The sequence below is a fragment of the Aspergillus foveolatus genome (assembly GCF_047715535.1).
Source record: "Aspergillus foveolatus strain CBS 279.81 unplaced genomic scaffold BDW70scaffold_44, whole genome shotgun sequence".
In the NCBI taxonomy this organism is placed as follows: domain Eukaryota; kingdom Fungi; phylum Ascomycota; class Eurotiomycetes; order Eurotiales; family Aspergillaceae; genus Aspergillus; species Aspergillus foveolatus.
Genome location: NW_027396108.1, coordinates 143,348 through 169,725, shown reverse-complemented (window position 1 = coordinate 169,725; position 26,378 = coordinate 143,348). Strand labels below are relative to the sequence as shown.

Genomic DNA, 26,378 nt, shown 5'->3' with positions numbered 1-26,378 from the left:
CCATACAGGAGTTTCGCCTCGGCCAATCACCCACTCATTCCAATCCCAAGACTTCTGCCGGTAGACGGTGGTGGTAGACTACCCGGTAAGATATCAGAGACGATCCATAATGCTGCTCCCCGCCGCTAAGGTCGATGGGCTGGCAGCGCTATTGACTTTCGTTGCCAGATCCAACCGACAATGATGATCCAAATATCGCCTTTACTCTTCCTTCCGCTGCAGTTTAAGATGGACTAAAGCGCCACTGAGCTCATCGCGGGGTTGGAAACTGCAGTTACAATCAGGGGCTCTTTGAACGTCTACAGGGGACCACGTCTAAGGGGACCCAAAGTCTCATCTCCCAAAAAGCTAAATGGGCCAAGTAGCGCGAGATTGAATGAGATTGAAGAGCCATATTGAAGACCCCAAGAGAGGCAGTGCCCAGTCATGGCACTCCACACCCAAGAAATTGGACGAGCTGATCTCCAGGGGCAGCCAACCCCCAACCCTGGAACCCACGGAGCTGCTGGGCCTGAAACTCGCGCCCGATCCAATCGCCGTCGACCTTGCGTTCCCCAGCGAGTGAGGATAAAGCAATGGAGGGCTGGTGAAACGGTCGATGGGGCCCGTCACTCGTCATGGTTCAACGCCGCCGAATTGGCTGATAAGGTGCCACCACTCTATCTCTCGTCAATTACCGAGAACAGTATCATAAGTGAAGTCAGGGTACATCTCCATCTTTATTGTCGTCTCGTCTCGATCTTCGCTTTATACTAACGCCTCAGTCCTTTATCACCTTTTCTTTTTTTATTCTCCTTTGTCTCGTTTTGCCGCCAAGCTCATCACCGCCTAACGGGACCCGCGCGAACGGTGGATCAAGACTCGGCAAGCACTAATCCTCTACAGTGACAATTACACGGGAGGTTGAGACGACCCCAGCGTTCCAACCTCGCCAAACTGGCCTGCCATATCATTCAGCGAGATGAAACCCACGTGCGTCACAAGGGTGGTCCATGTGCGACGAGCCGAGCTCGCTCATTTCGTGTTCGGCCAATGAGCTGAGTAATGGAGTGACGGTTTTGGACAAAAATACCAGGTGCGAGCACAGCATCAAACCATTAAGTCTCTCGCGGATTCTGAATATAATCTTGTACTCTGTACATGATAGGTACTCCGTATCCCGTCCCTGAGTCGGGAAATACCGATCTTCCCACACGCACACTATCACTTTCCATCCAGGTTTCCGTGAACCCATGGGCTGATCTGAAGATCTCCTTGATGATCCTAATCTGCGTCCCTGATGGCAGAAGCTTGACTCTCGCATTATTATTGCAGTGTTCATGGTTCAACCATCCAATACCTCGTCTCCCCGCAATCGCAATCTCGTGGCCCCCTGCCCCTATTCTCTGTTGGTTATGTGGAACGTTTCTTCTCCTCCCGCGAGATGCACTCGGAATCTCACGGTCGTCCGTGACAATTGATGTCCGCATCCATGCCCATACCCATGTCTTCGCCATCGGTGGAGTGCAACCACCACAGCATCTTGAATCTAAACCATTCTTCTAAATCGGTGCATACTATATCCCATACAAGATCTGAGCTTGTCCGGGTTTCATGTCTATTTCCGGTCACAGTTCGCGCTTGGGTCCCGTCGGCTGTGTGAGAGTGAGACAAGTGCGAACTTGTTCTCTAGTTAAGCGTCCCGAGCCAGTCAGGGCCCGGGCGGCAGGATCCGGGTACGATGCTTCTATACCAATATAGTCATGGGTACGAGCGCCGCAAAGAATCGTCAGAAGAATGAGGAGCCCTGGTGCGTGTTCCGTACTGGTTATACAAGTCTTGGACGTACTGGTGAAGTCTAGTGGTAGTAAACAAGTTAGGTAGCGCGATCTTCCCTTGGCTCGAGAGGCTGCTGGATAGCGTTATTGGAGCGTTGGCACGCGCAGGCAGCGACGGTAGTCAAAGTTTCTGGGTTCGTCGGGTAAAAAAAAAAACGGTTAAAAAAATTTCCTCCCCGACTGGGAGTCGAACCCAGGTCTCCCGCGCTTGTTCCTGTTAGGTGACAAGCGGAAATCATGACCGTTAGACCATCGAGGATTTGTTATTGTTAGGCTCTTCGTATTTAAAAGTATGATTACTTTACTCGTTTAAAAGTTGGGATCACGCTGCAGCACCCTATATTACGAGGTCTTTACTTCTTTATATTGGATAACATCTACTCTAACGGATTTAAGGCTCACTGTAGCAGATCCTCCCCCTCGGGGTGTTTAAGGAATCGAGATTCGTGAAATAATAAAAGAAAGCATAAACAGAGTGGTACTTGTTGCCGTTGGAGAGGAAATATATACTGGAGGTAGCAACCGCTATTCGGCTTACAGCATATATTCTGTTACGCATAAATACCCACTGGACGTCAAACTGGATTATCTTGATCTCTCATCAACACCCCCTAGAATAGTTGTCCCATTGCCCGACTGAACCCCGGGTCACTCGTGACTCAACTCCGGTTGCATCATTATAGATACAGGCCGACGTATAGTTGCGGCGTGGCACACCGGCCAGCCCAATCCCAATCCCAGGCTCCAAACACCTCATCCTTGCATACCAAACAGACACCGAGACATTAAAGTGGCCGGGACCGTGATCTAATAGCAGTTACGATTGGACCATAAATTGTTAGGCGATAAGCCGAACTCTACATGTCAAAATAGCCCTCGTACGACCAAACTCTACACACCAGCAAGAATAAAGGTGGGCGCACCCACTCACCCTTACTTTCCTTACATATGAGCTCGTCTGCAGCGCAAATACTGGGGGGATACAAAGATGCAGCCACTCTACCCGATTGACCTCAGCTGCAATCCCTTCGTAGCCGGATCCAGCTTCGACAACTATTCTTGACACCAGAACGAAGAACAACAGCCACCCGCAGGAACCCAACCGAAACCTCTGCACGAAGATGGCAGTATCTGAGCACTCCATGGTCTCACGTTGGATCACTGGAGACAGAAAGCCGAGCATCTTGGCGCAACATAAGAGGACGATCACTAGGAGCGATGGGTTGGCTTTATGCATGGGAAGAATAAGCAGCATGACCCGCCGACGAATACTGAAACCAAAGACACTCACCTGCATGATCCGCTGGCCGGCACAGTAGAAGAACCAACTATACTTAACCGACCGTATAGCTACCGAGGCTTCGTATCAGAGTATCACTCCGACGAGCTGACGAGCGTCCAGTGTGCCCAGAATATCCAGATCTAGCTCCACATCCCCAGCCCTACTGCGCTAGCCCTAGATAGGTACATACATGGTCAAACCTAATCCTTACAAGACACATATTGCTTTTCCTGAGCCCCAGTCCAAGACTGACCTAAAGCCCTAATTGTGATGATCACCCCTCCTGCTCTAGGATATAGCAGAGTGATCGAGTCGGAGATCATACTGATGGTACGTATCAAAGCACTGGCAGCTCAGCCTTGCGCTACCAGGAGAGAACCCGCAGTGGCCGCGGAATATACATATACCAGCGAGTCCCATGAAAGATGCGAGGATGCAGTGATATTTTGAGCATTGGGTAGATGACGTGTAGTACGTAGGTGTTCGCTGCATCTGGGGCTGTTGTCTACTTCCGAGTCCATGAATAGTACAAGTACATCAAAAAATAGTAGGAAACCCGCTACAATGCAGAGCCAAAAGGAAAAGACCCAAAAGTGGAGGAATGCCGAGAAGAGAGATGTAATTAAATCCTCACTCAATTGACCAAACAGCCAGCCAGAGGCCAAGTCGAATCAAATCAAGCCATGGTAAATCAGTCGACCTAGGTCATGATAACGCCTGGGGAATTAATAAAAGATAAGAAAAACACAACCTGGTATGGTATCAGGCTAAATAACTTTTTGTCTCATGCTGCAAGATCGTAACTGCGTTTCAACATCATTCCATTCCATCACGTCTTGACTACTAGAAAGTCGTAGGAAGACTCAAGCATCCCTTCCACCACCGCCATGCAAAAATCAAGTAGTGTAAGTAAGGCTGTTTGCTAGTCAAAGCATCAAATAGGTGGTATTCTTTTGTTTTTAGGTAAAATGAGTGAGTGACCGACATCATCTGAGAAGGAGGGACTCGTGAGGACCAAGGTCACTCCGACTTCGGCCTCGGTGGCTGTCGGGTAGAAGAGGAGGTAGGTGGTTGTAGTTGGGGTTGTGGTTCTGGTTTTCTTGCTTTGCTGTTTGCTCGCTCCAAGTGAAGTAGATAGGTAAATAGGTATAATAATAAACCCAAGCCAATTCGCCGATAATGCATGCGAGAAATTGCGCGATTTAGATGTCGTTGTGTGAGAGTAAGACAGGATTCAGGTGCTTTTTTGTTGGGCGATTGAAGGAGAGCAAGTAGAGCGAATAATGCGATGGGTATGCAATCTCCCTATCGGGCCAATCGCAATCAAGGGTGATATCAATGGCACCGAAATAGGATTGAGCGCGGACTGACCGCAGCCCGTCGCTCACCGACGAACTGAGCTGGTGTCGCAGCGCTTGGATTAGCTCAAGTCGGTTTCGCGGCGCACGGTCGCCTGGGGTTCGATACCCCGACCTCGCTGCGCTCGAAAAATTTTTTAGGCTCCGTCTGTCACAGCATCCAGTCCAGCCCGTTGGCTTCTTCCTCAATAGGGAAGACCTCGCGCGCGTATTCCTCCATGTCTCGCCAGCCTGACCACAGCTTCCGGGCCTCGTCCGTGACACGCTGTGAGATTACCCCTCCGGGACCCTGCATCATTCCCGCCCCGGCGCCCTTGCCGTTGGCTGGACCCAATCCCTTGGGAGATCCGGCTGCAGGACGGGAGAATTCGGGCAGAGGGAAGTAAGGAGCCTTGTGCTCGCCGAAGACCACCTCGATGGCCTCAAGTTGTTCCCGGTACCCGACTGGGATGTTGACTTTGATCTCGACCTTGGGGACCTGGACGTACGTTACCCGGCGGCCAAGAGCGCGGGAAAAGGCCGCGCATACTTGTACGGGAGATAGCGTCTCGAATGTGAGCGCAATCCTACACCAGTCAGCAAATTCTCAATCTTCTCTTTTAGCACCTTCCCCAGTTCAATCGGCAACCTACCGATGACCGTTCCACTTCTGAGGCCCGTCCTTGAAGATCTGCAGCAGCGCCGGACCGACGTCATGCTCTGCATCTAGCCAAGGCAGCGGGATGTCTGGGTCAAACGGTGCATGCCACTCGAAAGTGCCGTCTGGCATGAGCTCCATCTGGAAGAGCGGGTACGGCAAGCTTGTAAAGTTGTTATTGTAGATACCCGCATAAACGAATGTCGACGGCAGGCCGAGCTGGCGGACGTAGTTCTCCACGGTAAACTTAGGCGCCCACATGGGCACGGCGGGCCAGGGCCCGTAGAGCGAGTGATCCGGCATACTGCTGTAGATGTAGTGCTGGATGGTACCGGCGCGCTTGGCGGCGTCGGCGAGGTCCTTGCCAATAGCAATCTCGTCACCGGCCTGCGATGTAGTGTTGATGAAGGCGAGGTGCGCGCCCTCAAACAGCGTGTCCATCAGCGGGACATTATTTAACAGGGGTCCCTGGAACAATGTGACGTTGGGAATGGCCTGGAGCTCCTCTGCAATGAGGCCCTTGAGCGAATGGACCTGCGCGCGCACATGGTGTCCGACGGCCGCGGCGACGCGGATGAGCGAAGCGGCCTGGCGCCCCGTCGCGTTGACAACGGCGATTGTCTTCTTTTGCTGGGTCATTCGGACGGCTGATTACTCGACAGGTCCCTGGCGGTCCGGGTCTGGTTTGAGACGACGACTAGTGTTGTCGAGCAGGTATCGAGCAGGTGTCGAGCAGTTGTCAAGCAGAGGTGAAGGATCAGGGGGGAAAACGATTGAATTATGCGGGGTAGTGGAAGAGCAGACGCAGAAAAGCCCGACACCCAATGGAGAAGGAGGGCTCGGATGGAACCTGGAGAAGGTCAGGTGGAATCCGCAGGGCTTTGACTCTTGAGCTAGAGAGCCAGGCTAGTCAAGGATGGGTCGAGAGGCCGCAACCAGGAAGCTGCGAAAACGTCGGGACTCGTCAAGGCAAGGAGGAGCAGTGGGGAAAGCGGAAGTGGGAGAAGAGGCCGCAAGGACGATAAGATCGAAAAACTCACCTGAGACGCTGGAGGCTGAGAAGTATAGGGGAACTCGCCGTATAAAGTAGACAGCCAAGCAGGCAGAGAACGAGCGATGATTCCAGAATGCCGCAATCGCCGAAATCGATGGTGCAAGAAGAAAACAGAACGAGGTGCAAGCAGCCTGGAAATCAGCTGCAATGATATGATCACCGTCCGGCACAGCGTGCCTCCAAGGTTCGACTCGCGAGGGTTTCTGTTAGCTAAGGCTGCCGATTATGAATAATAGGAATGGGAATATGGGATGGCCAGGTGCACCAAGACTTTTGGCGAGTGGATATTCCAGCTGCGAACCTGATTAAGATTCTCGGCTGAAAAATTTTCGAGCTTGAATGCTGGGTTTGATATCTGCGTCTGAGACGTGGATCTGAGAGACTGGTTCCGGGATCAGGCGGGCATTGACCTGGACAGGACCACGACGGGCTACTCTGAATACGGCTTCCGATCTGGGTCGGACGATATTCACATTATATACTCAGATACTCAGAAATCCTTAGAGTCAAGACCAGTACGGCAGGTGAAGGCTATAGGATCAAGGTTATATGATGGATCATGCAGGATCCTCGTTTCTTTTTTTCGATCGCTTTCTAAACACTTGCTAAGGGATTCTTGGTACGGGACGTTCCCGCACGCTTCGACCGTGCCTCCCAGGGGAGACGCAGTCGCTCGACACTCAGGCCGTGCCAGATTAGCCGCAGCAGAATTCTCGCAATGACGCCAGACCAGACTCGCTGGAGTCGCTGGAGTCCAGACTCCAGACCGACGGGAAGATCGCACACAGGCCGACCAGGTTGGTAACGAAAAACGCTGCGGTCGTGCTGTGTCGGCCATTGAGTTCTTTTCTTTACGTAACACTCGAACTGCCTCAGGCAGCGCTAGACACGTTGGTGTTGGTGTCGACGGAATCCGCTAGGTTCTTCCGGCCCAGCAGTCACGCCGTCTTACTGTGGCTACAGATCGAGAATCGGTCCTAAAGCCCGCTCGCGGTCGTACGGTGCACCGCACGGTGACTGCTCGGTGTAGAGCACGAGCGCCGACCCGGATACTAGTTGCGGTGGACATCCAGATAGAGATGGACGAGCTGTTCATCGAAGTCAATCATGACACCGGTCTAAACCGGTTCGGGAAGGCCTAGGGCGGTCAAAAAAGCAAATCACTCGCACCCCAGACATGACACAATCCTGGCCGGTCTTGTCCGCAGGTCACGGGTTGGCAGGTTCGTCAGGACTGGCAGGGTCGGCAGCCACCAGACTGGATACTAGCTGACGACTGATTGGATACTGCTGGCAACTGCTGGCAACTGCTGGCTACGAGCTGGATACTCAAAATAGCAGGCCCCCGGAGAGAAAAAGGAACCTCGACCGCCCGGCTCAGCACATCCGCTGAGAAAATGCCATTCTCTGGCCTCGACCAGCGCACGTTGACTCGCTGACCAGACCTGAACCGCCGAACTCGAGATCCATACTCCATCCCGACAACTGACCAGCCAATCTGTGCCCCGCGGCGTTCCACGGTGTCGCCAAGCCTCAGTGCATCTCCATGTTGATATGCTGGAGACCGTGACCGGCACATTTGACGAGTCCCACCGCTACGATAGTCGTGCGTGGGTTTCTAGCGGTCCCATGGTCGTCGGCGAGGGGATCGATCGGAGGGTGCTCATTTCGAGTCTGATCTAGTCAGATTTAGTCAAATGCAGTCTGGTTCGGTCTGGTTGGGCTGATTCGGCTGATTCGGCTGATTCGGCTGATTCGAGTCTGCATAACATAAGAAATATCAAAGAAATATAAAGGACCTTGGAAATAGAGCATCGGTAGGAGCGACCGAGATGGCGCAATCCGCAAGGCGGGGTTAGCCTTCTCGGATCTTTTTGACAGAATCTTGGAGGGGAATGAGGTGCGGAGGGGAAGGGCGTCTCCGCGGAGAAGGCCCGGCGAGTGCTTTCGAGTGGCTTTCCGTGCTGAGGTCACCCTGCAGTCCTCTTAGTCCTGCCAGTTCCCCTGCCGGTCACGGGCCCTGTGCAAGCACTGGGCCCGGCAGACGCCGCGCCCGGCCCTTCCTGGCTGAGTACCTGAGTAAACGGGGTACAGAGTCGCGGTACGCGGTCCCCTCTTGCCCTTGCGAGCAGCGACCCTTATTCATACAGCCAAGCACAAGCAATATCGCCGTGAGGGTGCCCTATCAACTATCGCTATCACTGTCACCTAACTATCGGCTTAAACTATGTAGACATCTATTGTAGCTGATCGAGAATCGAGGTTAAGGTGCAGATCCCGCCATCGGCCAGTGCGACGACCCCGCGCGGTACCCTTCCCCCTCGACTTCCTCCATCTCTCTGTCGCTGATTTCACGTGGCCCAATGCCGGCCAGTCCCCAGATGCCAGGCCGTCGTCGCGCGAGCAGCTGTGCGGCCGTCCGCTCGTCAGAGTGCAGGTGCGCGCCCGACTTCCGCAGTAGCAGCACGTGTTCGGACAGTCCAGCATTAGCCGCCAGGAAGAGCGGGGTGCGTCCGTTGCGGTTCCGCAAATGCACCGACCCGCCCTGAAGCAGCAGGAATCGCAGAATATCAACGGACGGTGATGTCGCTGCCAGATGCTGTAAAGCGTCAGCGGTGTTGGTAAACAGAGGAGAAGAGGAGAGGAAGAAGAGAGGAAGAAGAGAAGAGGAGAAGAAGAGGAGAGGAAGGGGAGAGGAAGGGGAGAAGTAGAGGGGGAGAAGTAGAGGAGAAGAAGAGAGAAGAAGAAGAGGAAGAGGAAGAGGAAGCTTACCACTGGAGTGTTTCCGGAATAGTCAGCATCGTTCAGCAGCCAGTGATGCTCGCTCTTCAAGAGCTCTTCAACGCGAGCAAGGTCCCCCTGCGCAATGGCGTATCCCAAGATAGTGAGCGCCTGAACGCGCTCGGGCAGAGCTCCATCCGGATGGCGGAAGACTGGCTGCGACGACTCGGTCAGTTCGCCGCGCAGAGAGACGGACATCTTGCTCGCCACGAGCTTGGGGTCCGCCCCGGGGAGCGCAAGCAGGTAAGCCAGCTTGGTCAGGGCTGCTTCTGTGGTCATGTCTAATCCCGCGACGACACCGGCCTTGGAGAGACTCATGCCGGGAGCATACACGGGGCTGACACTACCGGTCAGACCTGGACAAGTTAGTAACGTTGATCGGTTCTTCTGACGCCATGGGTTACTCACATTGAGTGACATTGACGATGACGATCCCTCGCGCGATCGCGTCAGCGAGCACCTTGGTCATAGCATTGTCCTGGCCGTGCGGCGCGTTCCCAGCGCCAAACGTTTCCAGAACCAGTCCACGCAAGCCCTCCAGCTTCAACACCGCATCCACCATCTCCGGCTTGATACCTGGGAAGATACGGAGACAGGCGACATGCGTCGTGTCCAGGTTGGTCTGGATGCTAAAATGCTCGATGCTGTTCGGCCGGTTCACGATTTCCCAGTTGACATTCGTGCGCATCGACGTCGTGACAGCCAGCGGCGCGCAGTTGGGTGAATTAAAGGCATTGAAGTCGCTGGCCGCTACCTTGGTCGACCGGTTGCCACGAAACAGCTTGTTGTTGAAGTACAGACAGACCTCTGGAATCATGAAGTGGCCAGCCACAACCAGTGACCCGAGCAGGTTATCTGTAGCGTCGTTCTGTAGCTCCAGCATCGGAGCCTGGGCTCCTGTGAGGATCACCGGCTTTCCGAGGTTCTGCAGCATGAAGCTCAGCGCCGAGCAGGTATACGCCAGACTGTCCGTCCCGTGGAGCACGACGAAGCCGTCGAACAGCGTGTAGTTTCGCTCAATGGTCCGCGCGATCTCGGCCCAGCCCTTAGCGTCGATGGAGCTGCTGTCGAGCAGCTCATCGAATTCAAAGACTGTGTACCTCACTCGCCGGCCATATGCTGTCAGCGGAGTCCGCAGACTCGGATGAGCTTTGATCTCCCCCGCGGCGTTGGTCACCACATCCATCATAGTAGAGTTCGACCCATCGTTGAATGTCGGCACACGAGCCAGGCATTGTTTCTGGAAGTCTCGTGCTGGTACTAAGCCCGCTGGCGACGGTCGCATACAGATAGTACCTCCAGTCATGATGATCAGCACCCGAGACTCGGGCACTGGCGGTTCCATGTGGCCTTCAGCCAATTCTGGAATCGTATCATCGGCGGCGACCATGTTGGCAGTAACGTAACCCAGTAGGGGATAATCCTTGCCAACTCAACAGCGTCTTAACAACAGAAGCGACAACAGTAAAGCAGTCCTTGGCGAGTCGAACACAACCCAAGAATAGCACAGATAAGGTGTAGTATCGCGATGGGCCCCGAGCTGAAAATCTTTCCGCGCTCCAGATGCAGTCTAGATCAACCGAGATAAGAATCTGGCCAGACAGTATCAAACCGCCCGAGTGATTGTGCTTTTTTGCTCCTTTTATAAGTGGGTGACAGGAACTCAGGGAGACAGTTATAGCAGCAGTAGTGCGAGCATCGTTCCCTCGTTTTATTCTCTGGTGTTGAGAAAGTTTTTAGCAGCGGTCTATTACGTACGGAATGCGCCTCTGTGGACGCGGGCAGGGAGATCCTGGAGCCACTCCGTGTTAGTGTACCGCTGCGAGATTTTTGTCGCCGCCACTCCTTCCTTTCGAGTATCTGAGACAAGGACAATGTCCGTGGTTGGCTTCCGACGTCGGCATATGAGCTTCATGCATGAAGTTGACATCTGAGAGATGACGTCGAACTCAACCCGTTGGATTGTACTGTTGGCCAGAATGAAGTAGAAAAAGCTCAATCAGCAGGCGAAAAGACAATCGAACTGTGCCAATTGATTGGACCCGGCCTGACTTCGGGAAAATATATCTAGAACCAGATACAGCATCTAGTTCAAGTCGAGCTGGCCCAATTTGGCGAATATATCCCTATCACTTCAAGAGCAAGAGATGGCGGAGGCAGAATCTATGTACGAAGAGAATAATCAGTCGGTCTCGTGATGTTCCTTGAATCACGGGATCCAAAGCGATGACACTATACTTCCTACTCCGACTGAGAGCGTCCAAGCTCCTAGTAAATGCATTTAGCTGCAAGACAGTAATATTGTCCTATGGACCTGGGTTGTCGCTGAGCAGTCTTTTCTTTTTACTCTTTGATGTGTGTGGCCTTTAAGGATTAATGCATCACATCGCTCATGAAAGTATTTAGCCTGACTCCTGAAAATAATGATACTATTCCTTGCTCTTTTTCAGGGCTCCCTAAACCACAAAATATATATTGGGCACAATCTGTATTTGCAGAGGCGTTCGCCTAAAATGCCTTGTGCTCACGTAAGAAGTCGGTGACATAGTAATTAATTAGAGCGTCTACGTATCTCTCGTCACTAGTCTGCGAGCAGCATATTCCACACAGGTCATTGTACGGAGTGCTCTATACAGTGGTTCAACAAGGCGATCACATGTATCGAATTCAGATAATCCTCGCCGCTTTAAGCATATGGCTTAAAGCAGCGCTCTGTTCGTCGCGTCGCGGCCCGGAAAGGGCAAAGAGTGACGAAATACGCCAGCTCCGCCGGAGTTAGTTTCTCAGGTCGTAGCCGCGCAGCGCAATTAAAACAAAATTTCAGAGCTCAGATTTTTCTGTCTCCTCCCCGGCCCCTGATTAGTGTTTACCTGATTGACCTTAAGTTCGACGGGGATTTCCTGCTCCTCTTTTTCATTCCTTTTACTTGATCAATTGATTTCTTATTCACATTTACGCCATACCAAACCTAGTCTGTACATCAACATGTCGAACGACCAGCAGAAGGATCTCGCGGAGCGCATCTCCGAGCCTGTTGTTCCTCCAGAGGTTGCGAGGGAGATTGGTCTTTTGGAGCAGCAGTTTGTTCGCGCAGAGGTTGAGCAGAGTAAGTGACTTGATACAAGATACGGCTCGTTGTCTAGCGCATCCCATCGCTTGCAAAGTACCGGCGATGTTGTTATACATTAATTTATGTTATATACAATGTACATGCTAACATGAACCCAAATTACAGTGCGTCGCTCCATCGTCGAACTTCGTCCCTTGTACGAAAAGCGCGCCAAGATCGTCGCGCACCCTGAGGTGCAGAGCAACTTCTGGGTTCGCGTGTTGTCCAATGCGTCCGGTGACGTCGACCAGTACATCACTCCCGCCGACGCGGCGATCCTTGGCTCCGCCTTGAAGAACTTGACCGTTGAGCGATTCGAAGTCAACGAGAAGGGCGAGGGCGAGCCGCGCAGCATCCGTCTTACATTTGAGTTCCACACCGGCGAGGCGAACCCTTTCTTCGAGAATGAGAAGCTGGTCAAGGAGCTCTACTGGCGAAAGCAGGTTTTCACCACCGCCAGTGGTAAGAAGAGGACCTGGGATGGACTTGTTTCCGAGCCCGTCCGCATCAACTGGAAGAAGGATATGGATGTTACCAAGGGTCTGCTAGATGCCACCTGCGATCTGTTTGAGGCGGAGAAAAAGGGTGGTTCTCGTAGGGAGTTGCCAGAGTTCAAGAAGCTCCAAGAGAAACTTGCTGAAGTGGAGGCTCTTGAGAGGGATGAGGATGATGACAACGACGATGAGGACCCTCTAGGACATCCCTCCGGCGAAAGCTTCTTCAACTTCTTCGGTTATCGCGGAAGTGACGTGACTGCCGAACAATCTGCGGCGGCGACCAAGGAGGAGCAAGAGAAATTTGAGAAGCTTCTCAAAGGAGAGAGTGTCGAGGATGACGAGGCCGACGAAGATGAGGACGTGGACGACGACTTCGAGGAGATCGAATCCTTCCCTGCCGGAAGCGAATTGGCCGTTGCACTTGCTGAAGACCTCTGGCCCAATGCGCTGAAGTACTATGGTATGACTGTTCCGTTCCCCGAGAGGATCCCAACTAATTTGTTTATAAGCCCAATCCTTTGAAGAGCATCCCGACGATTTCGATATGGACGATGACGAGGATGAGGATGAAGATAACGAGGACGAAGATGACGAAGACTCCCGCCCACGCAAGAAGGCCAAGGTCTAATCGCCCCAAAGCGAATTTTCGAGCAAATCACAGCCCCCAAACTATAGGGCGATGACTAGTATCAATAACAGAACGAGGACGAAAATGAGGACAGCGATGCAGAACGACGACATCGTATCTAATCCCTAGTTAGCAGACTGGAAGATCCTGAAACCCTCGACGCAGACTGGATAATGCAATGATAATACCCACCTTCATTCTTCCTGATTATATGCTTCAACCTCGACATTCCATTCTGTAACTTTCCTCCCACCCGATCAGCTAGCGTATCAATCTCTCCGATCATAATTGCCTGCTCTTCCAACTCCCTCCCCATATCATCCGCCTGCTGCCTCAGGTTCCCGACCGTTCGAAACACCCCATCCAGCTGCTCATCCTGCTCATGCATGAGCTCCATTTGCCGCTGCTGCTCCATAGCCGCATAATAGTCTTCTCCCTGATTATCACCATCAAGACCGTGATCGTCAAAGTCTGCTGGATTTGGAAGCCCAGTGCTTCTTGTAGCTTTAGCCTCGGCATGATCGGAATCCGTAATAACCTTCATCAACTCCCCTCTCATCTCCTCGATTTCCTTGCCAACATCATCGACAAGTTTGCGCCGCCGCTGAACTTCTTCGATTTCGAGGCCGAAGCGGTATGGGTCTTGCTCGACAGCTCGGACACTCTCAACTAGATCGTCTAGATCGGCTGCTAGGTCTGTGAGTGTTGTCTCAAGCTCGGAGCGCGCTTGTTGAAGCTCAGGGTTTGAGGGAGATCTTGCGAGAGAGCGGATGCGGAGGTAAGAGGAGAATAAGGGTCTTGTTGTTCCAAGCGTTGAAAGAACGTCGCTGGATTGGGCATCAGCTGGTGAGGCCAGATGAAATGGATGTGGAAGCTTACGCTTGGACTTGGAGAAAAGGATCTGCGTGGTCCATCGCTGCTGAGGCTTGATTAAGTATTTATCGATGGTCTATCAGAAAGTCTCTTCATAGGGTTTTGGTTCGCAAGTGCAATGTTGATGGACAGCTCGAGAACTGTTGATGCTACGTAATGGGAAGGGGCGGGCGGTGAGTGCGGCAGTCGGCCGGATACTAAGTTTAGATCGTTATGGATTCATTGTCTGAGATCTGGAGCGGAGTTTACTTCGTGCACCTGACAAAATTAGAGTATTTGCGCACAATATGCCATGGTTTGAAAGGTGCGAGAAAAAGTAAGTAGTTGATAATTTCATTCGTAACTCATAAAAGATAATCTGAAGTCCAGCTATATCAATCGTATCCAACCCAATCAGGGAGTAGCTATAATATCCTTAACGGATGCACAGTACTTCTAGTAAAGACGGTTATCTAGTTTTTCGGCTGTGGAGGAGAAATCCAGTCCCCGTCTTCGAGCCATATTCCGGGGCCGCCGTACGTCCCCGCCTCGGCGCCATTCAAGAATGCGAAGCGGAAGAAGAGGGTTTCTGGCTTCGCGTCGTCGCTTGAAACAGCTTGTTTGACATCGACTTCTGAGGACGCAAATATGTCGTCGTAAATAGTGGAGAGATGTTTGAGGTCAAGACCCGAATGACCATGACGATGCCATGTGAATTCCCCCTCTGGATCCTCGTCCACGTAACCACGCCAGCGTTCGACGTCGTTCACAAGGACCGAAACTCCATCCACGCCTAATTTATCCATGCGTTCCTTTTCCCATAGTGAGAATGTGATGTTGCCGTTGCCGTGATAAAGCTCGCCAGAGCCTCTATCAGGTAGGGATATGGTAACAGAGCTATTAGTTATGTTGGGCCAGGTAGCTCCCCACCAACCGTGTGATCCGCCAGCTCCCGGAGCTAGTTCGCCCAAGGCAGCGGGCGTTTCAATAATCGAAGCAAAGCCCCATCGAGCGATGCCGTTGATAAAGAGACCAAGCAGTAATCCCTGGTAAATCAATGAGGGTCGAGTGGGAAATGCCGTCCCGTACATCAATAAGATTGCAAGAATGTAGTGGTGGATACGTAGACGAAGTCCGGGAAGTGGGAGGAGAATCAAAAGAATGAGCGCCATCGTGCCGTAAACCTTGAGATAATGTGGCATCAGACCACCCATACGAATATGGTGGGTCTGGGTCACAATAATACAGATAATGGTCGGAACCACAAGGGCCAATGCGAGCTTCGCACCAGGCTGTTGCTGGATATCATGGGGAGTCAAGCGCTCAAGAGGAATCAATCTCGCGAATGTGTAGTTGTTCAGGCCGCCAAAGAACGCAGGAGGTAAGAAAAGAAAGGTCTTGGTGAGCTGGTAGATGGGCGGCGACAGCGGTGTTAAAAGTGGTCGTGCACAATACCTATACAGGACATAGGCAACGAATGACGCCGGAAGAAGACGAGCGACGAAGACGGACATGAGGGCAGCCAACTGAGCCCTAGGTGGTGGATCAGACACCAATCCCACTTGAGTGAACAGCATGAAGAAAGTGCTGAAAAATAGAACTGCAGGGGACGAGCAGAAGAACCACAATAAAGCGAGTGCGCCAATAGTGATGCCCAGGAGAGGCCACCGCGGATCCTGTGGACAAGAGGCATCTTCCGACGGCTTGAGAAAACTGAAAGATTTCGGGAACGTGGATGGGAATCCGATAGACTTGATGCCATTCCGTTTCGATGCGTGGAATGAATGCGCGGCTCCTTCTAATCGAGCAACGCCACAACCTCCGTCATTGTCGATGACTCCTGCATGGATAGCGGCTTGACAAATAAAGCTGTCTGCTCGATAGACGCCAGGCTCATCCGATCCGGGCTGAGGCCCTCCGACAACAAGGCCCCTATAGCTGATCGTTTCGTTGCCAATGGTGTACGATTCAAGAATCTTCGTGTCTCGACAGTTGGCCGGGCATCGAAAGGCGGTTGCTTCGCCCGTAAATGGACGGCAATCATTTCCATTCAGTCCACATCCATTTCCAGACGACCTTGAACGTACTTGTTAGCGGTGTTTTTGAAAAAGTCTCCGAACATACTTACCAAAAGGTAGTCGAGCATGACAGCGTGATAGGTCGCCCATAGCCTTCAATGTGACCCGCAGAGCGAGAGAGTAGGAAAAGGATGGTCCACGGCAGGAACCATGCGAAATATAAGAGTAAAAGGAGGGATATCTTATGTTTGCGCTTCGGAAAGAACTTGTCCAAGTAGCGGCGTGGCAGTTCTTGAATATGCGGAAATAACGGTGTCAACAAAAGCGGGTATGGCGGGTCCGGACCCTTGACGAAATCAGCTGTCGCGCGAGCCGCCTTGCGAATCGGTAAAGGGACCCATGCCCAGCGAAAAGACTTGGAAGACTCCCGTAACCACACAGGGAGGACGGTATGACCGGTGTCTACATCGCGGGGTACCAGTAGATCGGTGGCATCGGGATCGTCGGATTGGCCTTCAACCTCTACCGCAGGAGGTACATATATCCGAGAGCCATCCTCGGAAACTTCCCCGAACATGCTGAGAGGAAATCAGGCAGGTATGGATTTGGAGATATAGATTCGATGGCGCGGCGGGATAGATTGTCGGCTGGTCTAGAACAGACCCTCTCAACCGGTAGGGTGATCTGCCCTAGCGTCGGAAAGAACGTAATCTATACGAACTCACGGCAACCGAATAACGATAGCGGATTTGATAAAGATTGAACTATAAAAGGAATGAGCGATGGACGAGGAAGGGAAAAGAACGACGAAATGGTGAGCAGAGATCAGCTGCTGAGGGTGGCGCCTGGCACAGATGTGATTATGTCATCGGCCAAATGGCCGATTCATCCGGCGCAGTCCGGAGAGGAAAGAAACATGATTTGTACGGAGAATTCCTGACGAGTGTAGCGAACCTTTGTATTAAGTTGACTATGGAATGACCGTACGGTAACTTTTGATCTGCAAGAAGGTGGGCAAGACATCATTCAGGTCCAGCGTTAGCGGGGAGATCTTTCCGTACATACATTGTTTGGCTCACACCTGGCTGCCTTAGTATAAAAAACCCTTCAAGCCTCCAACGGCTGTGTTTTAGCTACCATGCCCCATACCCCATAGTTCATACGCGGCATTCCCAGGTATCATAATGAGGCCAAAATCAGCCCCGCATCTCTTTTGTCCTTTTAGCCTTGATAAGCTTGCCCGGTCTGGACAAGCCTCGCTAGCGAGGTGGTACCATTGGCTGCGGAAATGAGCCGTTGACACTGGTTCCAGTTGCTTATCAAGCAGGTTGGAGATAACAGTTTGGAGGCCTGCCGATATAACTTGAAGCGAGCGAGGACTGCCGATGACAGCAGCTGCCCAAGCATCGTTCACAATGGCTTCCTTGTCGTCCCCTTTGGATTTGTCGCATCACTTTAGCCTCACAACGAAGCGGCGTGCTCCGAGCGCCATCAAAGACTTCTATAAGTATTTTATGATTCCGGGCATTGCCAATTTGGCCGGTGGTATGTCCTATCCCCAATCCAGCTGAGCCGACTGCTCACCAGTTGTATCCCTGAAGGACTGCCAAATGCTTCTTATTTTCCGTACGACACACTCGAAGCCTCTGCCGCACATCCCCAGCGATTCTCGACAATACCGGGCGGAAAGAAGGCCAAGGGACCCCAGGCAAGCGAGCGTATAGTCGTACCTAAAGAATCTCGGAGTGCGACATCAAAAAAGATTGATATCACAACAGCCTTGCAATATGGCACCAGCGAGGGTCTCCCTCCTCTGGCGACTTTTGTCAATCAGTTCGTTCGCGAGCATCTTCACCCGAACGTTCCCTACGCTGGCGGTCCTGGCACCCTCTTGACCACGGGCGCAACCGACGGCTTCTCCAAGGCTATAGAAGCCTTCACGGAAACATGGAACCCCGACCGTGACGGGATACACTTGCGCCAGGGTATTCTCTGCGAGGAATTCGTGTATATGAATGCTATTCAGACCGCCAAGCCAAGAGGTTTGAACATCGTCCCGGTGGCTATTGATGACGAGGGTATGCTGCCATACGGCCCGGGCGGATTGGCCGAAGTTTTGGGAAACTGGGACCATCGCAAAGGCTGCCGTCCACATCTGATGTATACCATAACGTAAGTAATGCACGAAGAATGTTGTGCCTCGACTAATAGCCCATCAAGCATCGGCCAGAACCCAACTGGTGGCACATTGTCTGTCGAACGTCGCAAGCAGATCTACGCTATCTGCCAAAAGTACGATGTGATCGTTGTCGAGGACGACCCATACTGGAACCTGCAGTACCCGTCAGCCCAGGAACTCCAAGCACGACATCGGAACTCGTCAGTAAACCCAGCTTTGTCGGAGCGCAATTACAACATTGGAAGAAAGTCATCTGGGTACAAGTTTCTTGATTCCCTCGTGCCGTCGTATCTCTCCATCGACACGGACGGCCGGGTTGTCCGCCTGGACACGTTTTCGAAGACAATTGCTCCGGGTTGCCGTCTTGGCTGGATTACGGCACAGCCAGCGTTCATTGAGAGGCTGGCGCGAATTGCAGAATCGTCAACCCAAGCACCATCAGGCTTCGTCCAAGCTATGGTTGCTGAACTGATCCTGGGCCAGCAGGTGGATGACGGATCCGCCAATTCTGCGAAAAGCAAGGACACCGAAAGGGCCTGGAAGATGGATGGCTGGGTACGGTGGCTTGAAGGTTTACGAGCAGGTTACGAACAACGCATGCAGCAGATGTGCAGTGGCCTGGAGGAGGGTAAATATATCGCGCTCGATACTCAGAGGTCGGATGAGTTCTCCTTGAGCGGGAATGACGAAGACTCATGGGAGGTCTTGGTAAAAGTACAAATGTACGACTTCGCATGGCCCACTGGCGGCATGTTCGTCTGGGTTAAAGTAAACTATGAGAGTCACCCCTTATATCAGATATATGGACCTGAGAGGCTTGCCAAAGCGCTATGGGTGCATTTCACGCAAAAACCACAGCTCTGCCTCCTTGGTCCAGGCACCATATTCTCACCGACGGACGAGGTACAAGCTCGTGGTCATCAATACTTCCGACTGTGCTTTGCTGCAATGCCGGCAGATGATGTTGTCCCCATCACCCAACGAGTAGTCGATGGCTTCAGATCGTTTTGGCAGAGAAAGAACTTAGACGGACTTGAAGGTGATGACGGCATTGTACAAATGATGGAGCAGCTGCAGATGGAACCATCTGCTAATTTTCTGGGGATGGGCTGTTGATTGAATTCGCTATTGACGTACAGTTTTCGGCGTTGGGTTATCTTTGGTGCAAATATATGAACGTCAAATCTTGACGGACTTGTGGACAGACTTGTAGATGCTGATAGATTTTCTTGACATTTTAATACAGAATGTTTCTCTGGAATCGATCAAGGTCGAATTCCATGCTCCGCGATTCAAGTTCAAACGAACTTTATGCCAAATTATGTATTACTAATCGTAACACATGGTGAGCAGAGAAAATGTATGCACTGCGGGGAATAAATCTCCAACTCCAAGTACTTCTCAGTCCCACCTGCCACCTACCTCAACAAACAATCAGAACTACCTTGTTGACCTTAAATAAATCCTAGCGCTCAAGTTGCTTCTGTACCAGCATTTGCTGCACAATTGAGTTGCAACAAGCCCTGCTAAAAGTGTTTTTTGAGCTGAGCTCAACACAACACAACCGAGAATGCCCGACCTCCAGCTTTCCAACGCGGAACTCGCCGACGAGATTGAAGCTATAAACGCAATATATGACCCGGAGACCATAACAATATCAAAAACATCTACGTCTTGCGGCGCCTCAACGTTAGACTTAGGGGCCTCAAGCTCGAGCGCTCCAACAACAGGAGCGACAGTCATCAAACTCCAAGTACCGAACCACACGCATTTGTCCTTTCTTCTTGCCTTTGAACCCAACTATCCGGACACACCGCCGAAGATTTTAGGGACCGCATCTACGGCCGCGCGTGGGGAAGGGAAGATCGCTGTGGATGTTCTCGAGGATTTACTAGGACGGACGTACCAGCCCGGTGCTGTTTGTCTTTTCGACGTTATAAATGACGCAATAGAGGCATTTGAAGAACTGCGGATAGGAGGAGGTACAAATGACACGAGTGCAAGCACGACGGACGCAAAAACAAACACGGAGGACCCATCACCCGACGCTCTGGATAATATAAACGCAAACATGAGCTCCTTTGCTCTCCAGGAGACCTTTGGACTCTCTGAACCCCCGCCCTGGGTTATGTCGGAGGTGATTACTGAGAAGAAATCCGTGTTCGTGGGACGCGCGGCGCGCGTTACGAGTTTGGACCAGGCAAAGGCGTATCTAGATTATCTACTTGCGAGTGATAAAAAGGTTGCGTCTGCGACGCATAATATCAGTGCGTGGCGGATCAAGCAGCAGAACAAGCTGCCTGGGAACTCTAACTCTAAAGAAGGAGGAAAAGGATCATCAACTGAGATGATAATACAAGACTGCGACGATGACGGAGAGACGGCTGCGGGCGGGCGACTGCTCCATCTCATGCAGCTGATGGATGTGTGGGATGTTGTTGTCGTTGTGACGAGGTGGTATGGTGGTATTCTGTTGGGACCAGATCGCTTTCGGATTATCAATGCTGCTGGCAGGGATGCGCTGGTTAAGGGCGGGTTTGCGAGGGATAAGGAGAATCAAGCTGGTGAGAAGGGGAAGAAGAAGGGGAAGAAATAACTCGCTCGCCAAATTGGTTAGGAACTCAAGGCACAGCCAGACTGCTGCTGCTCCTTCGAGGAGTTGGGTCAAGTCGAAGCCACGCATGTGTGGAGTTACATTCAAATTTCGTGCATAGTTCCAACGCTGGGCTCAAGCCCAGCATGGTGCAACCGCCAGCGTCTGGCCGGTTCTCGTGCCTAATGTGAGGATGCTTCTGAACCCCCTGAGTGACCCTGACAGCGGCAGAAGATTCGGCTTTCTAACCTTCATCCATTGTCAGACCCTCACTTAGCAGTACGGACAAACAGCGCACGCGTCAAAAATCACGAACATGTGCCACCGACGCCGTCGATGCGTTGCCATGTCTTCATTCCGACAAGCGGTATATAAGGTAGACGGGGAAGAGGATCCATCATGCCGCCTGCGGAGGCTGGAATCATAACCCCGGCTTGCAACCATAATAGGGGTCGTAGAGGTCACACAGGAGGAGCAGTTCTCTTTTCTAGCATAGACCTAGATAGTCTGGAAGCACCTAGTAGACTCTTCGTACGTTGTCTAGAACAAATAGAGTTTGTCCGACCAGTTTCACCATGTCAGTCCTCGGCCGCGCCGCGGCGGATAAACCCGTTCGCAGACGATATCCCGAAACACGCTATCCAAGGGGTCCTCCGAGTCGCTGGTAGTATGTATACGTTGCATTTACTGTACGTAAGTGATTGGTGACAGCGACGCAGGCTTTAGAGCGAATGCTACGTTACATGATCTTCAGGGACACTGAGGCGATGCTTACTTGATCTTTTAGGAAGCATCTCCTTTTCCTGAGCATTGGTCGTATAGCGTTGTACTAGAAATGTGAATTGTGAATTCGAGACGGTCTCGCCGTAACGTAATCCGATGAGCTGTGTCGTTGATCGGATTTCGAGCTAGATTCTAACTCTTGTCAATAGTGCAAAACAGAACCGTGTCTGTAAACCTATGTTCGACCGGCGTTTAACATAGAGCCTGCCGATTCGATGTTTTATATACAGATGAATCGCTAACAGCATTTTCAAAAAATATACGTATACGTTAACGTATTGACGGGGTTGGGACTGTATCCCTTCAGTCAACGATACGGAATTCCCAGCCGCAGAGGCGTAACATAACCTGCCTCACCAAAGACTGCTTTGACGCCCTTATAATCATCAACTTCACCTATTTGAACTCTTTTGTCACCAAGGAGATTGGCCCGTTCGTCCGCATCAAGCGGGTCGTACTCCCGTCCAGTCAAGGACATATACGGATTGCTATACGTCAGGCCTGCCACAGGATCAAACATGTTCGGCGCGAACGTCTTGAACCTGACGCAAATACCTGCAACTCCAACCCCAAAGAGAAGAACAGAAGATATGATAAGAATGACAACCCAGACGTATTCGGGGCGGTAGACCTCCGTGTAACGAACAAAGGTGGCGTTGGTAGAAGCGCCCACAAAAGGCGCCAGATCGTTCAACATGTTCAAGAGCTGCTTTGGAGGAGCATACACGTTATACTCAAACGTGTCCAAAGCCGTTTGATTAGTCATGGCCAGCAGCCCACGCCCAGGTACGTGAGGGACACCGTATAGGCTTAGGTTGGTGGGTAGCTCGCCAGAAAAACCTGTAGGCGCCATGAAGGCTTGAAGACCCGTGTTCAGAAGGACAGATGCTCTCGTAGAGAAAAGTTCCGGGTCTATGTTGGATATATTCACTTCAGCCTGTGAGCCACTGATGCCAGTTTGCATCAAAAAAGAACTAGAATCGTTCAGGAACAGAACGGACGAGCCTACACCCCACATGACCTCACGTTGGGGTTTCTGCGAGCCGACGCTTGTCAGCATATCTAGGACAATCCAAGCCCAGTAGTCGAAGCTCGTGAAGTTCTGATCACGATGGTCGGTTGTTGATGGGCGAACTTTGGTAGCTTCGCAGCTCCCATCCACACATTCAATAAATGCCTCTACCATGCGCTGGGTTACTTGACATGTTGTAACTGTGGTATCGCCCACGGTGTTGTTGAACCGGAGGGTACGTGGCTGGGTATAATTCAGGGTATTAGTCTCAACTCCTTCGTAATAACCATCGGCAGGAAGGCCAACGAATCTTTGTGACCGGATAAAATGTGGTGGCCCATACGATTCAAAGCAGTCGACACAGTCCACAGTCATTCCTTTCCCACTCACATTTGACGTGCTGTATGTCGACGGTTCTGAAAGCACGATATATGTAGCCTCTATCGTCAAATTGAGGTCACCTTGCTTTCTCATTTCGGACAGGCCGACGATCGGCATGCCGAACAAGGACGTGAACGTCTCAGCCCCAAGCGATTTCTTGATGGGCATCCAACCAGCGGAGTCAACTTGAGACTCATTCCCTGCTTCAATGCGCGGTATCTTGACATTTCCCCATTGATCAAGCGGTCCAGCTTTAGTACTAACGCTCTGCATCAGACTGGCAGAGTAGATATCTCTCATAGACAATGGCCAGCTGCCATCGTTGCCTTCCATTATCCCAACGTTAATGAACATATTCCCTAACGGACCGCTATCCCAGTAACGAAGTTCGGGGTGAGTTTCATCGGTGATGTTCGCCTTGTACAGCAGCCGTATAGTACTCTGGCCTCCTAAAGGTGACATAATCCACAGAACAAGCAGCCCCCAGACAAGGATCGAGGCCGGCATGCTAACGAGATGCAGGATGGGATCCGCAGTCGCATTGGTATTCATTAAGGCCCATAGTTTCTGAAACATCATCTTTAATGAGACCGCGTCCCTTGATGCGCTTTGACGGAACTTACCGACATGCGAACGGACCTTTGGGCGCAATATCGCCCAATGCTTTTAAGAGAGCGCGAAAGTAATGCCGCAAAGAGAATAGGGTATATAGTAGGGCCCTGTAAGTATGTTCTTAGGTGAAGCACACCAGCATGCAACCAAGGATTTACCATATACGTACCAGTCTCATGGCTTGCTCCATGGCAGATCCCAGACTATCGCCTGTTGGCCTGTTCCGTATGCATAATGCCACGAGTGCAAGTGCTACGTGACCGTACTCAGTAATCAAACTTGTAGTGCGGGACGGGCGTTTAGAGGTAAGGTGAGTACCTATGAAACACAATGCAATTAAGCAAAGAAAGCCTTCAAAGGCAAGAGCGAAAATAGATCCTGCTGGTTTCCTCAATTTTTTGCCCGAGTCCTGGCGTGCTTTGACTGAGATGCGGTTGGAGAACGTAGTTTTGAAAGGAGCTTCCAGCCGCAGAGGGACTGATGACATATCATCGCGAGAGCTTTGAGATACAGCCATGGGACCTCTTTCGTATACCGAGCCAGTGCAATGCGACCGTGTAGTTGGGCTGACTGACCCCCATGGCTTAAGGTATGTCTTTAAATCCTGCGAAGCACGATAGTCATAAGGCTATGGCCCCAAACCACAGAGTAGGACCCTGTATTTGAGTCAAGGTGTGGATTTGGCGAGACTGGGCGGCGCTTAGACACAGACAGAAGCAGGCAACGCCCAATGGGATTAAGAGGGGAAGGGCAATAGCCGCCGACATCTCCGCAGCTGGGGCCTGAAAGCAGGTGAAAGGTGGCAAGTCCGGCTCTTTTAACAAATAAACATATCCAGAAAATGGAGACGTATGAAGCACTCTCTTCTCGTTGAGACTAAATTGACAGATGAGGTCTGTAGGTACGGTGTATGTATGGCCGCAAATTGGTTGTATGCCCTCCAGTTTTGTGGTGGAAATCTGGCAGGGGATACAGTAAAGCCTAAGGCATCGAACAGGCTGTGGACTTTCAAAACTGCCATACTCCTTTACGCTGTCTAGGCCCAGGCCGAGAATCCTTACCCAACTGTCTTGCGGTTGGTGATCATGCACCCCAAGAAGTATCCGCATGACTGGCTGGTTTGATTGCCATCTGGTAGCGCCGATGCGGGGTCCTTAGGTAACTATACCCAGGATACTACTCTGTATGGGGAGTCTGAAACGTATAACCCGCAGAGGGTCTCGCTTGTTTCCGGTAAGCTCGCCTTTTAGTCTTACGTATGAAATCGCTTGCGTCAAAACAAGATCGTCTTCGGTAAGGTCCTGTAACTGTTTCACCAGCATCGATCACGGCTGTGATTACAATCGAGCGTGGCCTCCCAAATATGAGAAAACCGTTATTGGACGTGTCGATTCACTCCATAGACTCGACCGAACCGGTCCCAACTTCTTGGTAATAAGGAGCCTAGATGCCGATGCGGATACGTCAATTCGACCCGTGGTTCGCCACTCTTCCTCGCCGTGGTCGTCCTACGCGGCAATGTTTCAGGTACGAGGTCAAGGTTTGGAACAGGATTTGCCTTGCCGCCCTCGGTGCCCTCGGTCCAACATCATTGATCCTCATCACGGTCGCCCGGGTGAGCTGACAGCAAGGGCCTCAGCACTCCAGTTTAAGCTGAATGATGCTGATAGCAGTGCATGGTTGGTGAGAAGTTGTCGAACTGACGGCGGTAAAAAGTACATGTGGATGGACTTCGTTCGCCCCACCGAGACCTGCAGGATCGCACCTGTCAGCCACACTGGATCGGCGCACATCGAGATAGAGCGAAAGGCGGCGTACTCTTGAGTACACCAACTGACCACAGCTTCGAGAAACGCAATTTGATACTGAAGACAATGTTCTCCTATCAAACGCCAGAAATGCTTAAACAGACTTTCAGGAACTGGTATCCATACTTGAGGGAAGCGTCGTCTCTGCGCGGAGGTTTCCATCCACGGTTCGAGGGAATTGATAGAGCCCACCAGCATGAAACACACAAGGTTTTCCGTCCAAGAAATGTGATGTTGTCAGATGTCATATATAATGTCAGTGGCTGAGCGTTTGGCGAGGATCGCGTCGGTGATTCCGCTTCTTCCAGTCGGCACGTGAAGCAATCCATTATCCATTTGCCAGAGGGTTTCGGCCTGATAGATTCGATAATTTTCAAGCTGGAGATGATCTGGTTTTTTACCTGGCAAAAGGCAACGAGGTCGCTATCAACGTTGTCCTACCTCCTTCATCTCGTCACTCACAGACCCATCCTAGAGAATCATCAATGAAAAAGGAGCAAGCCTAGAGCAGTAGATCCCGTCGATCCATCAGGCTGTGGGTGTGATAGTCTCTCTTCAAGAAGGCCAGGTTTCAAGTGAAGGCGAATATAGCCAAGTATGGACGCGAATGCGATGGCTCCCTGATGGTACCTGGGGGATGTAACACAAGCACGGTCGCCCATTCAGAATACGCCGCCTAAAGTCTGTTGCCTCCTTCAGGAGAAATCAAGAGCTGGATGAGCACCTAAGGAAGCTGATTGGAGACAGGTCAGTGGAGTGACGGGCCAATCTGGTGTTGAAGGTGGGATGCTGAACCAGCAACCTGGAGTCGTGGCCCTGAATGGTGCGGCAGCCCAGACCGGAGAATTACCGCACGTCATACGGGCCGATACAATGCTGCTGTAGTGTGTGATCCCTGTTCTTACTGCATCCTTACCATACGGACTTTTCCTGGTTGGTCGAGATTCTTCAGTAGGGGTGCGCCACTCGTGCCCAAA

General features: G+C 51.7%; 8 protein-coding genes and 1 non-coding gene across 9 annotated transcripts; 4 read left to right on the top strand and 5 right to left on the bottom strand.

Annotated features, from left to right (window-relative positions):
* Positions 1-1,989: 1,989 nt before the first annotated feature.
* BDW70DRAFT_t137 lies at positions 1,990-2,076 on the bottom strand. Its single transcript has one exon. It is a non-coding gene; the product is annotated as a tRNA-Asp (tRNA).
* Positions 2,077-4,446: 2,370 nt separating this feature from the next.
* BDW70DRAFT_88626 (NmrA family NAD(P)-binding protein) lies at positions 4,447-5,876 on the bottom strand. Its single transcript, XM_073745111.1, has 2 exons — positions 5,090-5,876; positions 4,447-5,023 (listed from the first exon to the last, which is right to left on the bottom strand). Exons 1-2 carry the CDS (start codon positions 5,731-5,733, stop codon positions 4,609-4,611), a joined length of 1,059 nt encoding a protein of 352 aa, XP_073593808.1. The 5' UTR covers positions 5,734-5,876; the 3' UTR covers positions 4,447-4,608.
* A 2,535-nt stretch (positions 5,877-8,411) lies between these two features.
* BDW70DRAFT_162100 (putative lysophospholipase) lies at positions 8,412-10,319 on the bottom strand (the record flags this gene model as incomplete). The annotated part of the gene is made up of 3 exons (XM_073741073.1): positions 8,412-8,747; positions 8,921-9,285; positions 9,338-10,319. The coding sequence occupies 3 exons, from the start codon at positions 10,317-10,319 to the stop codon at positions 8,412-8,414; spliced, it is 1,683 nt and encodes a 560-aa protein (XP_073593807.1).
* A 1,372-nt stretch (positions 10,320-11,691) lies between these two features.
* BDW70DRAFT_88604 (histone chaperone napB) lies at positions 11,692-13,222 on the top strand. The gene is made up of 3 exons (XM_073745110.1): positions 11,692-12,035; positions 12,165-12,995; positions 13,045-13,222. The coding sequence occupies exons 1-3, from the start codon at positions 11,915-11,917 to the stop codon at positions 13,161-13,163; spliced, it is 1,071 nt and encodes a 356-aa protein (XP_073593806.1). The 5' UTR covers positions 11,692-11,914; the 3' UTR covers positions 13,164-13,222.
* A 1,131-nt stretch (positions 13,223-14,353) lies between these two features.
* BDW70DRAFT_140695 (LCCL domain-containing protein) lies at positions 14,354-16,923 on the bottom strand. Its single transcript, XM_073737666.1, has 2 exons — positions 16,144-16,923; positions 14,354-16,091 (listed from the first exon to the last, which is right to left on the bottom strand). The coding sequence occupies exons 1-2, from the start codon at positions 16,608-16,610 to the stop codon at positions 14,489-14,491; spliced, it is 2,070 nt and encodes a 689-aa protein (XP_073593805.1). The 5' UTR covers positions 16,611-16,923; the 3' UTR covers positions 14,354-14,488.
* Positions 16,715-19,456, top strand: BDW70DRAFT_140687 (putative aromatic amino acid aminotransferase). The gene is made up of 4 exons (XM_073737665.1): positions 16,715-16,797; positions 16,988-17,578; positions 17,635-18,205; positions 18,254-19,456. The coding sequence occupies exons 2-4, from the start codon at positions 17,419-17,421 to the stop codon at positions 19,326-19,328; spliced, it is 1,806 nt and encodes a 601-aa protein (XP_073593804.1). The 5' UTR covers positions 16,715-16,797; positions 16,988-17,418; the 3' UTR covers positions 19,329-19,456.
* Positions 19,457-19,782: 326 nt separating this feature from the next.
* On the top strand, positions 19,783-20,808 carry BDW70DRAFT_162095 (IMPACT family protein; the record flags this gene model as incomplete). Its single annotated transcript, XM_073741072.1, has 1 exon — positions 19,783-20,808. One exon carries the CDS (start codon positions 19,783-19,785, stop codon positions 20,806-20,808), a length of 1,026 nt encoding a protein of 341 aa, XP_073593803.1.
* Positions 20,809-21,740: 932 nt separating this feature from the next.
* On the bottom strand, positions 21,741-24,278 carry BDW70DRAFT_140682 (uncharacterized protein). The gene is made up of 4 exons (XM_073737664.1): positions 23,912-24,278; positions 23,763-23,845; positions 23,605-23,700; positions 21,741-23,548 (listed from the first exon to the last, which is right to left on the bottom strand). Exons 1-4 carry the CDS (start codon positions 24,108-24,110, stop codon positions 21,896-21,898), a joined length of 2,031 nt encoding a protein of 676 aa, XP_073593802.1. The 5' UTR covers positions 24,111-24,278; the 3' UTR covers positions 21,741-21,895.
* Positions 24,279-24,342: 64 nt separating this feature from the next.
* BDW70DRAFT_140680 (uncharacterized protein) lies at positions 24,343-26,144 on the top strand. Its single transcript, XM_073737663.1, has 2 exons — positions 24,343-25,344; positions 25,412-26,144. Exons 1-2 carry the CDS (start codon positions 24,779-24,781, stop codon positions 25,428-25,430), a joined length of 585 nt encoding a protein of 194 aa, XP_073593801.1. The 5' UTR covers positions 24,343-24,778; the 3' UTR covers positions 25,431-26,144.
* Positions 26,145-26,378: the final 234 nt, after the last annotated feature.